Source organism: Ursus arctos, unplaced genomic scaffold, assembly GCF_023065955.2.
Source record: "Ursus arctos isolate Adak ecotype North America unplaced genomic scaffold, UrsArc2.0 scaffold_29, whole genome shotgun sequence".
NCBI lineage: Eukaryota > Metazoa > Chordata > Mammalia > Carnivora > Ursidae > Ursus > Ursus arctos.
Window position 1 is genome coordinate 28,949,136 of NW_026622974.1, and position 18,300 is coordinate 28,967,435.

The following is an 18,300-nucleotide window of genomic DNA, read 5'->3' on the forward strand; positions in this document are numbered from 1 at the left end:
TTGCCTGGATTACAATTGATAGTATCAGTGTACTGAGAAATCAGAAAAAAATCTTCTTTTAATCTGTCACTATAGAGCACTAGTTATTTACTGTACTTTTGCCACTTGGGTAGACTCTGAAGCTGTAATTACTAACAATTTGCCTGTTAAAGTACCATTCTAGCTGGCCTATTTGTTATTTCTTCATGATCTTCATTGTGTGTTTCTTTTTTTCTTTTTTAAGATTTTATTTAATTATTTGAGAGAGAGTGTGTGAAAGAGACAAGGGCGGAGGGAGAGGGGGAGGGACAGAGGGAAGCCTTCCCAGGGGTTCCCTCCAGGGACCCGAGCTGAAGGCAGAGGCTTAACCAGCTGAGCCACCCAGGCGCCCCTTCATTGTTTCTTAAAGCTTTCCATCTGCTGTACTTCCCGAGGGCTCTCTCTGATTAATACTGAAAATAGGCACACATTTTTATTTGTTTACATATACTGTATTATAATCAACTTTTTCAGCCAAACGTTATAAGGTAAATCTACATTAGACTTTCTAAAGAAATGAATTTGTGTCTGTACTTCATTTCATAACCACAATAACTTCTGCATGCAAAATACATGCATTTAAATTCTTCAATTTGGTACACTCGTACACTTCAGATTAGCTTTTTTCTCATTCAAAGCAGTTTGCTTTATGCAGCTGTTGGGAAAAGAAAATAATTATTCCCCAGGCTATTCTATAAGTCAGTCCAAATTGGGTTTAAACTTTTATTCTTTTCAAGATATAAAATGTGTTTTTTCACTTCTTTCTAATTTACTGAATTTTTGAATATGCAAAGTTATAATTTATGACCTCAGCAAAGTTACTACAGCGGTTTTTCTTACATAGGATGCCTATGTTACCACATATTTTACTTCTCATAAAATTTTATAATGGCTAAAAATCATAATACTACTTTTTTGGTAGAGAGAAAGTCATCATTTTCCAGCTATGCATTTCATAGTTATATTTTACTCCTCAAACATAATTTTTTTTCTTACATATGATTTATCTGTCCTTTGGAAACTTAAAAAACAAATGCTAAATCTTCTCTCAACATAAACCACACTGTGGTATTATTGGTTCTCCTAAAATGCCAGAAAGCAGATGAGCCCAGAGAGGAATGACCTTGATTGAAATAAGGTTAGTCAGAGCACCTGGTAGACTCAACCAGTTAAGTCTCTGCCTTAGGCTCAGGTCATGATCCCAGGGTCCTGGGATTGAGTCCTGCAAGGAGCCCCCCCCCCCCCCATTGATTCCCCTGCTCAGCAGGCAGTCTGCTTGTCCCTCTCCCTCTGCCCCTTCCCCCTGCTCATGCGCGCGCGCTCTCTCTCTCTCAAATAGATAAATAAAATTTAAAAAAGAAAATAAGATCAGTTTTCTCCCATGTTTATGGAAGACTACCTACACTATACATAAAAATGACTATAATAATAAGCACCACTAAGGGTCTCAACTTTTTCTAACTAATGGAATACCATCTTTAACATATTTTAAATTTCCATATCCACTATAATCTATTACTAGAATTTCTACCCTCTCCACTTACCTATTATTGTACCCATACAATACTATTTTACTTACTATAATTTTAAAATGAGTTTTTGTTTCTAGAAGGAAACTTTTCTACTACTTTTCATTTTCAAAATTTGACTATTCTTATGCTTGTGTATTTTTTTATACCAACTTTAGAGTCACTTGATTTAGTTCCCGTACCTTAAGAAAAATCCTAATGGTATTTTTATTGGGATCACATTAAACTCACGGATTAAAATAACATGACATCTTTATGATGTTGGGTCCCCAGTTCTAGAATACAGTAAAGTCTTCCCATTGGTCCCAGTCTTTTACCTTATCTCCAGGTAGCATTTAAAATTTTTCTTTATGTAGATCTTTCACATTCTTAAGTTTATTTATAGATAGTTTATATTTAATGTAGTTTATTTTGTCATTTGGAAATAGGAAAACAATTGATTTTTGACTCTTGATTGTATGTAGTTTTATACTTTGCCACCTCATTTATTGAATTCTCTAATTGTTGGCAGTAGGGTTTTAGTTTTCCTTAATCTACCTACAATCTAAATACAAAACAACTATCTCCACCCAAACAATAGAAGAGTTTATTTTCCTGGTAGTTTGCATTGTTCTCAAAGTGTCTTAGTTGAATAAAATGTACATTGTGATTTAGTGAAACTTACATAGGTTTCCTGTTAGTGTTCAATATACAGGTGAGCAGAAAAAATGTTCACTTCTAGGTATTATGTGCTATGCTTTGTGGTAAGGGCTTTATATTCATTATCTCATGAATTTAAGCAACTCTATGAGATGGTACTCAGTTATACCCACTCTGTAGACGAAGAAACCAAGAATCAGAGGGGTCGGTTAACCTGTCCAAGCTTACAGACCAGGAAGTAGCAGAGTCAGAATTTGAAATCAGAGCTATTTGGCTCCAATGAAATGCATGAGACTGAGAAAACAACTGTCTCTAGGTTCCAGATTTTGAGGGGCTCTGGCACCCTGTAGCTAGAATAACCCAGGGAGGAGTTAACCATAGTTGAAGAGGTTAGACTTAGCTCAGATGATCCTCTGAAGTTCACAAACCACTTGTACTCTGGAACCAACCACAATGCCACATGATTTCTCCTTAGCACATGTATGGATTCCTTTACTAATAAAGGGGGTACTAATTGCAGGACTCAAATTTATATGTGCAAGAAATACAATTATCTTCATTTTTCTGTATCTCTTATAATTTCTGCTATGGGTTCCCATTACACTTTATCATAGTACATTCTGTATAAGCTCAGTTGAGTCTGGTTTCCCTTAATACATTTAAAGATCCCTCAGTCAAGTCACAGTCTCCTGAGTTAGTTCTAGGGCTTCAGGACCCCATTTCTGGAGTTGAGATTAAGTTCTGCGAACATCAAGAATGTGGGCAAAAGTTCAGCTAGTCATCATTTTTCCATACTGGCATTCTCGGAGATGCACACTGTGGTCTCTTGTCTCAGATGTCAATTGCCCAGATTGCTGATCTAAATGAGTCACTGTTCTGTCCTCATGGCCAGTCATGCTTCATTTAGTCACATGACATTTCAGGGACATGGGGAAAATCTAGGTATTCTTTTAAGGTTGCATAGGGATACCAATTTTTATTCCATTTCTCCTGAATTATTTATCAGACGGAGAGCCACAAATTTTGCCATGCTTTTTGCTATGAACTGAATTGTGCCCCCCCCCCCAATTCATATATTGAAGTCCTAACCACCAATGTGACTATATTTGGAGATGCAGCTTTTGGGAGGTAATAACAGTTAATAAGTCATAAGGGTAAGGTTCTAATCCAATAGGATTAGAGGCCCTGTAAGAAGATCTCTCTCTTTCCATGTACGTGCACAGAGGAAAAGCCATGTGAGCATAGAGTGGGAAGGTGGCCATCCACAAGCCAGGAAGGGAGACCTCATCAGAACCCAACAGTTCTGAACTCAGATCTCAGACTTCCAGACTCCAGACCTGTGAGAAAATAGATTCTTGTTGTTTAGGCCACCTAGTCTATTAGTTATGACAGCCCAAGCAAACTAAGACACCCTTGGACTCCAACTAGTAATCTCTTTACTCTTGAATTCTCTGTACCATATCTATCTGCAGTTTCTATTACTCTTCAGCTTCCCTCTCTCCACCCTCTACTCCCCCAAAAAGCTCAGAACAGAGCCTCTTCTTTTGCACTATCTCCTTCCACAAATAACATAGATGGCTCTTGCTTTCTTGCTTCTCCAAGCAACTTATCTAACAGAAAAAAAGAGGGATAATAAAAACTGGATCCACTTGATCACATAATCTTTCTAAGGCTATACCTAGATCTTTGCTTCTGAAATCCAAAGACAAGATATTGACTTCTCTCTTTCAGCAGTGGCAATTTTCCTCGAGGCAGTGGTTGCTCTTGGCTGGCTGTTCAAATAAGAACAGAACACAGGGTAACAGAAAATATTAGGTTAAAAAATCTAATTATTATCATACTATACTAAGTTTTTATATCTGAGGATCAGCAAATGAAAATGTTCAAGCTGTAACAATATTATAATTGAATTACTCAGTCTTTGAGGTTGTAAGGGACAGGTTTACCCAGACTACCTAAGATGATGGGAGTTATTAGTAAGAATACCCCAGAGTAAATTAATGTAGAAAACTTTCTCCACAGCCAATCAGGCCTAGAAAGAAGTGGAATATTATACATCCTTTTGCGGCATACACCTAAAGTTCTAGCAACCCAATAGCAATGAGTGTGACCCAATGCTTGTCATCCTCTCAAAAGCAGGTGTCCACTGAAACCCCAGTCCTGTGATATGACTATTCTTTACCCTTAGAATTTCTCTGTCTCTGCTGGGTTTTTTTCTTGGCTTCTGTTATCTTTATGTCCTTCTGTTTCACATGCCCCTAGAAAGTGTCTCAATGGGTTAGTCGGTCCTCATCAAACAGCCTACTATTTGGCAGTGTTCTCATGCCGGGCTACCTTCTAGGCTTCAGCCTCCTTCATGTCTAGGCTATCAAATGTTGCCAACTAGACACATTAGAGAATAAATAGCCACGAGATGGATTTTGCTCACTGCACATTGTTTTATAAATTTGAGTAAATTGAGTCCATTGAAAAACTAGAAGATTTTACTAAAATCAGACTTCTGTCTTTTCCTTAAAAATCAGAATTGGGAACAATGTGGCAACAGAACCCACAACCTAAAATCGATCAGTCAGCCTGAGCTGATGTGGGACTTTGCCTGGTCGTCAGAGCTTGCTATCTCCAGCCTAGCAGCCCCCACCACACATGCAGTGTGTGCTGTGAGGCTCCATCTGCATCTTTCAGTTACTGCCTGGCGCTGAAGGTGTTTGACTTTGAGATCTTTGTGACCTCTGTCCAGGACAGGTGAATCTGGTCTGAGTGGTTGTGACCAGCATTGAGAGAGTCCTATGACAGAAAAGAAAGAATGACGGTTATGAAAGGAGTTGCCTCTATTTCTCTCAGAAGAGGCCTCTTCAGTGAATCAGGTAGAGTTTCTGGAACCGTCGAGCAATTACCTGAAAAGTTTCTGAAAGAGAACAATTCAGTGATCAGTTCAGATCTAGAGAGACTCTGACAACCTGATCAATTGCATTACTGGGCTCTCACTCTTTCTCTCTCATATTTAAATTCCAAATACTGTCCTCCATTCTTACTTCTCCTAGTACTTTTCCAGAATAAGAGATATCAAATACCAGGACCAAGGCATTCTTATGTGTTAAAAATTTTAAAACAGTAAAGTGTTTTCCTTGTGTGTTTCTCAAGCCCTCCCTTTGAATGCTTTTCCTTTCTAATGGCCAGTTTTCTAGTGGCCACCCATTTGTATAATATTAGAATCCTTCCTGGGGTGCCTGGCTGGCTCAGTAGGTGGAGTGTGTGACTCTTGATCTCAGGGGTTGTGAGTTTGAGCCCCACATTGGGTGTAGAGATTACTTAAAAATAAAATCTTAAAAAAAAAAATATATATATATATATATATATAATTAACTAAAACTCTCAGCTTGCCAGGTTAAACCCTCAGATCTGGAAAATATCTTCACCATCCTTACCTATAGTAAAACACAACAGTAACTAGCATTCAGATTTGCATATAATCTAATAGGCTCCCAGGTTGTAAAGTACAGAGCCACCCAGGTAGCAGCACTACAAGATCCTGAAACATCAAATATGATTTTGTGGTATATTTAAAAATTTCTAAAGGAAAGTAAAATGCATTTGAGAATATTTTCCATAAAGTAAAAGTAAGTTAATTTATATCATAACCTTTGATTAATCAGAAAATTTTGTTGGTCAGATAATGTATTTTCCCAGGCATGTCCATTAAAGTTATATTACTAAGACTGAAGAGTCTTAGATCGGAGGCTGCTAACTCATTGACCTTGGGAATGAGGGTGCTATGAAGCTTGGGAAGATCACATCCACCAAAGACCCAGCATTTTTGTACGGTGGGATCTGATGAAATGAGCTCCAAGGGCATTTTTAATGGGCTCAGTCATATTTAATCCAGGGAGTGCCTACTTCAGGATGAGTGACATCCTCCTACTTCTACAGGGCTGAAAGTAGGTATGTTACTATCCTGGGTCTATTAAGAGGATCAACTCTTCCTCTAACTCCAAACTTCCAACCCTAGGAAACTGTCCTTTTGAGTTGCCAATTGCCTGGTCCCTTTAAGATGGAATATCACTACCTTTACACTATCCGGATTTATCCCATCCTCCAACACAGATACCCAGCTGTGAGCGAGGAGTAACACTACAGCACCTCAGCCCCCTTCATTTCAATCACATTTGCCTGTAGGAAGTGGGATTTGCATACTGCAAGAGTAAGAGTAATTGGAAGGAGGAGTTCAATCCTGGCATTCTTTTAGAAAATCAACTGTAAAACCTATTCCTTCTGTGATTGAGTCTCTGAATTCTAATTCCTCTCCTTTCTTAAAAACTGTTTATTCCCAGCAATTTTCTTGGCCAGTAGGATACTGATAGTAAGTTGGCATTATCTCACGACCAAGTTAAGGTCTGTTACTCAAATTCTGAATCCACAACAGAATGGATGTGCAGTCCACAGTCACTGGCCAAATTTCAAGTCATCTTTTCCTCCTCCATGCTTTGGGGAAATGAAGCATTCACTTTAATCAGAAGGTAAGAACTTGGAAGTAGAAAAGATTATTATATTTACTGTAAACTCAGTTCAAACATTGATTCTTCCAATTAACTATTGGTAGTAACTTTGGTAGAAGGAACTTAGCCTGTCTGCTTCCCCATGTGCCAAATAGGGTTAGTAATTATGCATCATATAGTTTTGCAAGGATTAAACAGGATGTGTATTTGTCTAGCATATCAGGTAAGTCAATAAAAGTTAACTCTGCTATCCAACAGCATCTAGCAGAGTGCTAAGCACAGAGAAGGGGGCTCAGTTGTTTTTTGCTAATACGTTCCGTCTATTGATTACTTTCTGCTTGATAAGACTTGATCTTTTTACACATCGTCACAATCTTTTCCTACAAAGTGCTTTATTATGACTCTCCAAGCTACCAGTGAGAAAAGTCCATTTTGTTGCCATATTTTAAAGATAAGCCATCTGAATCTAAAAAAAGACTTAACGGGTATGATGCCAGGGAACCAAGTGTGAATTTTTTTCTATAAAGTTGGCTAGGATTACTTCCCAGGATTCCAGGCGACTAGAGAAACTTTTTGAAAACTTGCTCTGACCAGTCATTTCTCAGCATAGGCAAGTGTAATAGTGCAGCCTGTCCCATAAGTCACCCGACAAAGCCCATTCTCAAGACTTCATGTTTACCAAAATACAGCTCGAAAGCTTCCCTTCCATTCAAGCCCCTGCTCCTGCATTCTCTGCTTTATAAGTTAAGAGATTTCTCTTGAGATGCTGATTTGCACTTTTGAAAAAAACGAACTTATGCTTGGAAGGCTTACTGCAATATTATATGATGATGTAATTATTTATGTAGTCGCGGCCGAGCCTATAGAAGCCAAAAGCTTTAAAATCTATATCTACAGTTATAGAGTTAGACAGCACTCCCCACGTCATTTACATGCACACACAAACACACACCCCTCAAATATTTCTTTAAGTTTCAGACCACTTTTGATGTAACCGTATTCTCTCTATTTGACATTCTTGAGGCAACACTAGAGAAGCTTAAGATTAAACTCACAAGTCTTGCTGTTCCGACAGAGAATAAAGTATAAACGCTGAAGGTGATCTCATGTGCTCAGAATTAAGCCTTTAAAGGTCAAGTTGACTTAAAATATGGACAAAACAATATAGCATCTAGAAAGGGAGATTTCCTTACCCCGTCTTAACTAATGCAATGAAGTATATTTTCATCTTTATTAAGAATGCTAGTTAAGCAATACATTTTTTTCATGCTATTTTCTTCTTTTTAATTGGTAATATGACTCTTTGTAAAAATAAATACGCAGTAAATGATGGCAATAAATTATGATCACAGTCTGCTGACTTAGAATAAAGGAAGCCCAGAACAGTATATTGCCCATTTTAGGTTCTTAATTTGTGGAATTTTTATATAAGATTAATTTAACAACTCCTGAAAAGTTAAAAATAATTTCTGCTTCTATTATTTTTACCCTTGCAGGGTCTAGGTCAGTGGCAATAACAAGGAGGCAGCTTGGAAGGGGGCTTCACTTAGCCCCCTCATAACCATCATCAGCCTCCCATCATAACTACCCCAAACAGAGTCCAACCAAAATAGAGGACTGTGTGTGTATGCAATTCAAACTCAGCTCCAAACAAGTCCCCGGACTGCTTCTTCCAATAGATGCTATCTCAAAGCTTCTCCCATGTTGACAGTCTAGAGACACCACTGGTCTGAATATCTCTGTTTATATCCTCCCAATAACCATCATTCTGACTTTTAAGAGGTTTATGTCATGGTTTGGCCATAGAGCATGGAGGTGGGGAGCCCACACACAGAGAGAGAAAACAAAAAACAAGTCGCTTTGCACAAGGGACTCATTTGCACAAAAGTGCTAGACCACTGTGCACCATGATCTGATTTGAGCTACATAATCTTCCTGGGCCTCAATTTCTCCACCCATAGAATGAATGACATAAAGGGGCTGATGTCAGGTCCTTTGCAGAGCTCTGGGCCTCAGATTCCTGGTCTCATCGAATATCTGAATTTGGATTGCTTATCAACACCTGCTACTGATCCTGTATACCTGGGTCCCTTTTGCTATCTTTAACCATTTTTTAAAATTTTTATTTAATTAAATGAAATTAATTAAATGAAAAACTCCAGGAAATGAAAAACTCTAAAAGGATAATTACAGAGAATCAAGCTGAGATACCACCCCGTGGGGAAAGTTCCCTAGCTTGGCACCCCTCCCGTCACCCCACCACCACTAAATGAAAAGCTGTCTGGGGTGGAGACCGCCCACAGAGTTGCACGGTCAGTGGGAGAAGCTGGGTAAGACTATATGAAGCAAACCACTTGGCTTATCTCAAGTCTCACTTTCTTCCTTCCTTTACTCATGCTCACAGTAGAAACAAAGGGAAATGTTTCCGAAGTAAAGTTCTTGGTTTTTTTTCCCCCCTCACAAAAGGGACTTTTCCGGAGAAGGGGAAGGGAGGGCAAAACAAAGAAGGAAACAAAGGACTTGGAACAGTCTACAGGAGGACTCGCACTCGTGCTCAGAAATGCCGGTTCCGTATTAAGTGCAGCCCAGCTTCCCCTGCAGGTGCTGCGGCCGCTGGGAGCTCCCGGAGCCCTGGCTGAGGCCTGTGGGACCCGGACCTTGTGGGGAGGGGCTCCAGGGCGACTTGGCCACGGGAAAGAAAGCCTCGGGGTCAAGAAACTGCCAGCCCCCATAAGTAGATCTAATTATGACCGCTTACTTCAAAAAGAGGATTTAACCCAAAGCAGATTTAGCAGGACAGTTTCCAAAGGGCAGCAGGAATCCCGGGCCTGACCTTTGAGAAAATCCTATAGGCTTCACTGCCCCTGGGGAACTCGGCAAGCCAGTCCCGGTGGACTCCTCAGATCGCAGAGATATTCAGGGATGCCAACTTGAGTTATCCGGGTCCTAGTGGGGGTGTTTAATTTAGCATAACGGGTGTCTGGCGGGGCGTGCCCACCTCAGCACTGGTGGTCAGTCAGGGGATTGATTTGGGGGAAAACACTGACAGTAAAAAATACAAAGTACTCAAGTATAACCCCTTAAGTCAAAAATACTATTTCAAAACCTTCAGGTGGTTCGGTATGTAAGTGAGCCTCAAAGGTCTCTTCGTGAATTCTTATCTGAAACGTGAGTGTTTGCTGATGTATCCCAGTAGTGCTGCTGCTCCCAGTATCAAAAGCATCTTAAGATAATTTTTAAAAAATTTTTACTTTGATTTTAAAAACCTACACAGCACTTGGCTCAGGAGAAATGGTTGCTGGAGTTGTTTTAATAAAATCAAACAACTCCTAAATGGTACCGAGGGCTGGAATTGTCCATCCAGAGTTGATCAACACGAAGCTGGTAAATAAACATATCTGGGATAGGCTTACTGTATAATGTGAAAGTACTCTGTGGACTAGAAAGCTCTTCATCGTGCGTTATTATTTCAATTACTCTCACAGAACACAAAAATTCAGAAGACAGAAAAGAAAGGAAAAGAAACAGCCTGGATAAGTACCATCTCTCCATCCGCACACTTCATTCAACTGATGAATCACTGAGCTCTACCTCTGAAACTAATAATACACTATATGTTAATCAGTTGAATTTAAATAAAATTAAAAAAAAAATAAAAATAAACCAACAACTCTGTAAGTGAACTGGTGCCACCTCAGGTGTTTAGCTTACACGGGAAACTACCAAAAAGACAGGTGTGTCTGGTGCTAAGTCAAATCATTTACAACGTGATCGGAAAACAATTCACATGGCTGTTCTTTAAAATTATTTGATTTCGGATCTTTTAAGAAGTCCTTACCAAACAAGCTGCTGCTCTTTTACCTGACCACATTCCAACACAGAACACCTAACCAGAGGGCTGTCGTAGGCATTCACAATTTACACTGTCATTGAAACCTTGTTTGCAAGATCTGTGCTTGAGGTTGGAAAGTTCACAGAGACTGAGGGAGTGGAGTTTATTCTCAGGGCTTGGTTACCCCAAAAGTGACAAATGAGACCATCCGTTTGTTCAAACATAAAGCTGATAAACCTTAGCTTACAGGAGCGGAAGACAGGCTTAAAGAAATTGAGAGTATTGTACATAACATTCCAGCAAAGAGAACTTTGTTCTCTTTTCCATTTCTCCTTCCCCAAGGGATGCACCAAGTCCAACAATAAATAAAAATTACCAATAATTTTTTAAACATTTAACAAAAACCTGTCCCTTTCATGCTTTTATTTACTCTTACTATGACAGCTTTTTTTTAAAGCAAACTAATCTGAGAAAGCCGTATCTCTTTCTTGTAACTAAATATATAATAAAGCTGGGATTAGTAAAACTGTTCCCAAGTGGCTCTTAATTTGCAAGTCCTAAACACAGAAGCAGACAAGCTCAGTAACTCAAAGAATTAGGATTGGATGTCACCAGTTTCAAAGATTGTGGAATTCACAGACATAACCATTCAGTGGAGGAAAGAAAAGGCACAGAATAAGCTAAAAAGAAGATGCTGAACAAAACTGGAGAGTATAGAAGAGTTAATTACAAAGCTTTTCAAGTTGGAGTCTTGACTTCAAATGTGGTGATCCCAGGTCTGAGAAAATTACCTGCCTGGACAGATATCAATGCTCGACATGCGGAGGTTTGGTTGGGGTTGTTTTTGTTATTGTTTTTTTACACTGAATTTTAAGAGTTATGCAACCCTTAGAAAGCAGGTCGTTCTAGTCATTAAATAATTTATACACAACCAAATATTAAGATTTTCTGTTGTGGTATGAAGAATGAATAGGATTCATTTTAAATGGTTAAGCTTACTAATTTGTCTTCCTGAATAAGTGGATTTCAACCACTTTATTCCGGAAGTAAGAGTAGATGATTTCCCATAGAAGGAAATTAGTAGAGAGGCTTTTCGAATGTAGGTGCTTCCTTGATCATATATAAGCTCCCCGGGTTTGTTTCCAGCTGCGTGGCCTTTATGGCTCTCAACAACCTAGAGCGAATCTGGTGCCCCACCCCTGTGCACCCCCAAACCTATTCACATGGATAATCACAGGCCCAAGTGTGTCTCACTTTCTACAAGCCATTCAGGTCACAAACCACTCGAAAATTGGAGCCAGAACCTGGACACTCATCTGTGGGATCACTGGGCTGAAGTGGGCTCCCTGACCAGAGGGCCGGAGATGAAGGGATGGCAGGCATCTCCGTGCGACCGGTGGCATGCGTGCACGTTACCTCTCCCGCTCCTGCTCCAGCAGGTTGGTAAAGTCGTCGCTCTTGTTCATGTAGTCAGTGTGCTTGTGCTTCTCGCTCTCTAACTCGTACACCGTGCGCCGGTGACACTTCTCCGCCAGGAGCAGCTGCTCTAGCATGCGCCGGTACGTTTCCTTCTGTTTCTCCTCAAGTCTGTCCAGCTGGGTAAACAAACACGGGCAAGAGCTTAATATTTCATCTGATTTGCATAGGACTCAAAATATTATATTGGTCTACCGATTTATCATCTGAATGAGAGAACATTGAGTCTGGTGTTCTCTGCCATTTTCCCCCTGCCATCATTTTGTCTAGGCCAGCTGGCTCTCTAAACTAGGCATAATAAGGCTGCAGTGACTTCTGGCCTCCTGGCCCTTTTGCTGTGAACAGACATGTGGTTCCTAAACTTTTGAGAGAACAAACTCCTTCACTATTTCAGTGAGATGGTACAAAAGCCTATACTTAGAAAAAAAGAGGGTAACAGCCTCCTGATCTCAGAAAAATTAAGAGCTCGGCATGTACCTGTACCACACTTCTCCCCTGGGAAATCATTACATCATCACAATCTTTTTTTAAGACTTGCAGTTACAGGCACTTCTAGGAAAAGGATAGGAAGTATCCACAGTCCTCTCTCCAAGATATGCGAAATATAGGGAGGACTTCAGGACTTACAGAAAACACATATCTCAGACTAAAAGAGATGCTGTCAAATATTATTACAGGACTTTAAAAAAAAAGATTTTATTGATTTATTTGTTTGTTCATTTATCTCAGAGGGAGAGAGAGAGAGAGAAAGCCAGTCCATGGGTGGGGGGAGGGGCAGAGGGAGAAGGAGAGAATCTCAAGCAGACTCGCCGCTGAGTGTGAACACTGTCACAGGGCTGGGTCCCACAACACTGAGATCAAGACCTGAACTGAAATCAAGAGTAGGATGCTTAACTAACTGAGCCCCCCAGGCACCCCTATCACAGGACTTTTTGTGCCTATTTTTCTGACCAGGTTAGAAGATCTTTAAGAGGTGCCTTGATTTTGTTTTTAGTTCCTGGTGCCAAGCACAGTGCCTGGAACACAGTAAGTGTTCAGTAAATGTTTGTTTAATTGGACCAAATCTTACAATACTGATATCTTACTCTCCTCTTCAAACTGTAGTTCAGGGTTTCTCAACTTGAGTACTATTGACATTTGAGGCCACATCAGTCTTTATTTTGGGTGGCTGTTTTGTGCACTGCAGGGTGTGTGGCAGCATCCGTGGCAGCATCCGTGGCCTCTGCCCTCTAGGTGCCAGTAGTACTACTTCCAACTGTGACAAACCTATCCTCAGACATTGCCAAATGTCCCTCGGAGGGCGAAACACCTCCACCACCACCCAACTCAAATGAAAACCACTGCATTAGTTGAAACAGACATATTTAAAATCCATTCTCAATCCACAACCTACTCCCTCAAACCTAATGGGGTCATTCTGTGCGGTATCAGCATCAGAGTTCTCCATGTTTGTCCCTCAGTCACATGGAGGATCTGAGGTTACCTCTACAGTTGTGTGACATCTCCCCTGCGAATGGATCATTTCTGGGTCCCCAAATAAAAGAGATACTATCCACATAATCCTCAGTGTTTCTGACCAGATCTCCATCCATTTGTGTAAGAGCCTGTGACTAGACAGACTGGTAGAGAAGCCCAGGTTAACTGGTGGCAAATAATATTTGATACCATTAGGGATTGGCAAATTGTACTTTTATGTGTTCTGATAAATTTCTGTAGTCTTAAAAGGACAGCTTATACAAGGGATTTCCTTCATTGGAATATCTCCCTATTACAAACTATTCTCCCCAGGAACTCTTCCATCTCTCTACTATGTGATTTTCATCATGTATTATAGAATTTGTCAAGCATTTCTAAAATGTCATCATCATCATCATCATTATCACTATCAATGTAGAAAGAGCAACTCTTCCCTTTTTTTGATCCTTTCTACTTTAACATAAAGGAGGACCCACTTTATTTTTGAAAGTATTTGGAAGGCAGCTTCTGTCTATTTCTTCATACCCTCCCCCCTCCTACCTAAGGAAGGAGGGGTGACTTATTTGAAAGTTGTAACCCAGCAATTGCACTACTAGGTATTTACCCAAAGGACACAAAAAATACTGATTCAGAGGGGACATGCACCCCGATGTTTATAGCAGCATTATCAATAGTATACAAACTATGGAAAGAGCCCAAGTGTCCATCGACTGATGAATGGATAAAGAAGATGTGGTGCATATATATACAGTGAAATATTACTCAGCCATCACAAAAAATGAAATCTTGCCATTTGCAACAACATGGATGGAGCTAGAGAGTATTGTGCTGAGTGAAATAAGTCAGTCAGAGAAAGACAAATACCATATGATTTCACTCATATGTGGAATTTAAGCAGCAAAACAGATGAACATAGGGGAAAGGAAAAAGAAAAAAGAAAGTTGTGTTTGGGATAGGGAACTAGCTCAGCCTTTTCATTTCTTATTTTTTGACTCTGCCTGCCATAAAATGGTACATTGTGCTCTGAAGGCCCAAACTCTCCTTTAAGCGGTTTCTCCAAAGTCTAGGAGGGAAAGCAATAGAAAGCCCAGTGGTATGCATTTATCTCTTCAGACCAATAATAAAACAAAATGCTTTAACTCATCTATCCAACTCCTGCAGTTACCCTCAATCCCTTCGAGGAACTCTGGAGGGGGATACTGTTAATAATAACAGTATTATTAACTGAATAGCTAAGATACTCAGAAAAATAGACATTGTGAGGATATCTGGAGAAAAACAGCTTATGTTGATCTGAAGTGTTCTGAGACAGCCTAGGTAGAAGGTAGACCATAGCTTTAGTATGTCCCGTCCATGTGGGCCTTTGAGATTGGTTGATCTCAGCAGTTGCAGTGCTGGGGCTAGCTCACTGGAGCGGTTCCTGGGGTCTCAGTGGGCCATGTTCCCCTCACCTACACTCGCACAGCTTGAACCCAGCACTGATTACGTAATCAGGAAGACGGGTTTTTTTTTTGTCTCTTAATGCACTGAAAGGATGCCAAGGCACTGGTGTGCACACTGTTTTTCACACTGAGCTGCAGATCCAGGCTTTAAACTGCAGAGGTAGCAAATTCTTCTTTAGCAATAAAGCATTCGTGTGTGAGGATCTAGCTTTCAATTTTAAATTCTAGCTGTAAGAACCAACATAGGTAGCAAGAGATGAGCTGTACGAGACCCTGTTTCTTGTTATTTTGTTTGAAACTACATAGAGCTCCCAGAAGACGACTTAGGTGGGCTAACCTCTCTCTTGGATCTATGTGGCTTGTCTAGAGACTCTGAAAACCACTTCCCATAACTATGGGCTCTGTAGATTCATTAATCATGTACACTGTGTCCATGACTTTTGGTTTTCAGGATCCAAACTGGCTCAACCACAGAGGAATAGTTGCTTTTATTAATGAATAGTGAAAGTGAATGGGGGACCTATTACTTTAGAAATACAGCTCCCACTTGGACAGAGGTGGAAGGAAAATTAAATGAGATCATCATAACACCAAAGACCAAAATTTACTAAGGAGAGGATACCTGGAAGTTTTATTCTACTAAATCAAGTTGATAGAGAAGAGGTTTAAGGACTTGAGATGGAGAGAGATTTCAGCATGTTTTAGACAAAAGAATCATGGTTCAGGAAGTGATTTTTAGCACTGTTATCAGCAGAATGCTAACTGGAGCAGTATTAAGGGATTTAGGAAGAGAGAAATCTATTGAATCTAAATCTAAATCTTAATCTGCTAAAGAGGAAACATAAAGTCTTAAAGAACAAACCGGACTTACACAAAAGGGAAATGGACCTAAGTGCTCTTAAAGACAGGGCTATAAAGAAGGGAGATATTTTAGTCATTTTTGAATCAAAATGAGTGACCAGAGGAGGTAGAGATAAGAGAGCACAGAGAACAGAGCAATGTGATTCCCCCCAGAAAAAGTGGTGGGATCTAGAAGATGTTTGAGGAACATGCTGTAAAACTGTAGATAGTTCTCCATGAGATCAGTTGGAAGCCATTCTCTTGAAGACTGCAACAGCTATTCAAAGTGGATACATAAAATATAGGCAGATTTAAGAATTAAATTCTGAGAAGATCAAAGTGGAACATTTGAAGCATTATCTGGTGAGTTTCAGAGTGTCAGCTAAAATAGATGGGCCCTGAGTGAACACACTTAAGAAACTTGGAGATGTAGAGTTTGAAGGAAAGATGAGACAAACATAAGGGGATTCAGACAAGACAGTAGCATAAACAGGTCAAATATGGATATGGTGGGATGAGAAAAGACTAGACAGCGGAACAGAGGATTTTCTTGTATTTTTAATATTTATGCATGTGAGGTTGGTATTATGATAATTGCATGTGTTCTAATAATTCTTTAGACTCTTTGATAAAAGGGGAATAGGGGGACTTTAGGATATATTAGTTAAAGTTTGAAAATGCTTAAGATTAAGATCCCTCTGGCTAAGGCTAAGCAGAACAAGAATTTGGGAAGGAAAGACACTGAAACCTGGATTTCTTCGGAATTCTGCTTAAGAATTATGAACTTTCAGGGGCACCTGGGTGGCTCAGTCATTAAGCGTCTGCCTTCGGCCCAGGGAGTGATCCTAGGGTCCTGGGATCAAGGCCCGCATCGGGCTCCCTCCCTGCTCTGCTGGGAAGCCTGCTTCTTCCTCTCCCACTTCCCCTACTTGTGTTCCCTCTCTCACTTTCTCTCTCTGTCAAATAAATAAATAAAATCTTAAAAAAAAAAAAGAATTATGAACTTGCATATTGCAGACTTTAATTCACAAAGAAGCTCAGGGGATTTAATATTTGCTGCTTAATTTCTCCCCAGCTATTTGGCAAGGCAGAGGGGGTCCACTGCATGGAGTTCATTGCTTAATCTCTGGTGAGGTCTATTGGATAACCTAGCTGGGCCTAATTTGGTAAGGGAATTAAAATGAGCGGTGATTTTTTTGGGGCTTGAGGTACAGCATGGCTTCTAAGAACTATCTGCTCATGGTCCCAGCAGGCTAACGGAACAGTGATAGAATTGGGATTGTCCCTCATGAAGGTGGAAGGACTCCTGCTCCTGGGTAATGACAACTTGATTGTTAAATCCAAAGGGTTAGGAGACCCAAAATTTGTAGATGGTAGAAGGAATAACTCTTCAAATTGTGAATTGAGAGGAGAAAGAAACCAAAAAGCATGCCCAGCTAAGCCAGTTCTAAAAGGACCACCCACAGGGTGGTCTTTTCTGCTCTGCTCCTCTGTCCATGAGACAGGAACGCTTGGGTGAGGCCTGATTTCTGAAGCTAGGTCAGAAACTCCTTTCTTTGTGTACTTTCCATAGAACTCACTGGGTTAGAGGCAGTGCTTTTGGGTAAGTGTGTGTGCTTTCAGACCTACTTCTCCTTGAAGGTGTTATCCCAAGCTCTAACTTGGGAGAAAAGAATTAGGAAACCTATATGATATCATTTATCCAATCTGAGTTCTCCAATCCAGGGGGTTACCATAAGAATAATATTTAATGAATATTTTGACCTAGTTATGTCTTTTATTCCTCAAATCCCTCCAAGTTTGGAACTAATTAAAGATGTGAGCGAATATAATGCTCAAATCCCAGCAAATACTAACGGCTAGTATTTGTTGGCTATGTGGTATGTATCAGACACTGTGTTAAGAGCTTTACTGCCATTGCTTCATTTAATCCTCACGACAACTCTAGGAGATATGCATTGTTGTTACTCCCACCTGACAGAGAAGAAAATAAGCTTAGAGAGCTGAAGTGACCCGCCCAAAGCCATATGCAGCTGGTAACCGTGGCTCTCAGACATGGAAGTGGATTCGGCCAGTTGACTGCATCCCATCATAAATCATCTCTTAACATATTAGGCAAAGATTAAAACAAGAGCTCCAGCTTATCCTTGTTGCAGAAATCAGGGTAATTACAGGACTATCAATCTGCTGTGAATGTTGTCTAGAGCGGATCTTATCTGAGATCTATCAAACTGAGCTTCTACAAGGCTTGATGTAAGATAATATCTTTTATATTATATTGTTATATTTTATATTATAATAAATTGCTTCGCTTTTAATTTTTGTGTTCTTTTTCTTCATTTATGATACTAATTTCACATCTCATGAATTCTGAAGTCAGTATGGCTAGATCTAGCAACTGTTTCCCTAATTCAGCCTCAAACTTCTACTACAATGTGAGAATACTTTTAACATGTAGTATCATGGGAAATTAATAACATAGTAAATAGTTCCTAACACAGTCTTACATAAAAATGATTAAATATAGCCCTATTAGATTTTCTTTCATCTTAAAG

The 18,300-nt window shown here is 39.9% G+C and overlaps 1 protein-coding gene across 4 annotated transcripts in view; it reads right to left on the minus strand.

Annotated features, from left to right (window-relative positions):
• The window catches only part of FILIP1 (filamin A interacting protein 1), a 176,322-nt gene that overhangs the window by 45,673 nt on the left and 112,349 nt on the right, over positions 1-18,300 (minus strand). For all 4 annotated transcript variants that reach the window (XM_044387113.3, XM_026507066.4, XM_026507064.4 and 1 more), the window contains exon 4: positions 11,928-12,106. In XM_044387113.3, the coding sequence (XP_044243048.3) occupies positions 11,928-12,106 (179 nt within the window). The remainder of the gene's footprint in view (positions 1-11,927; positions 12,107-18,300) is intronic.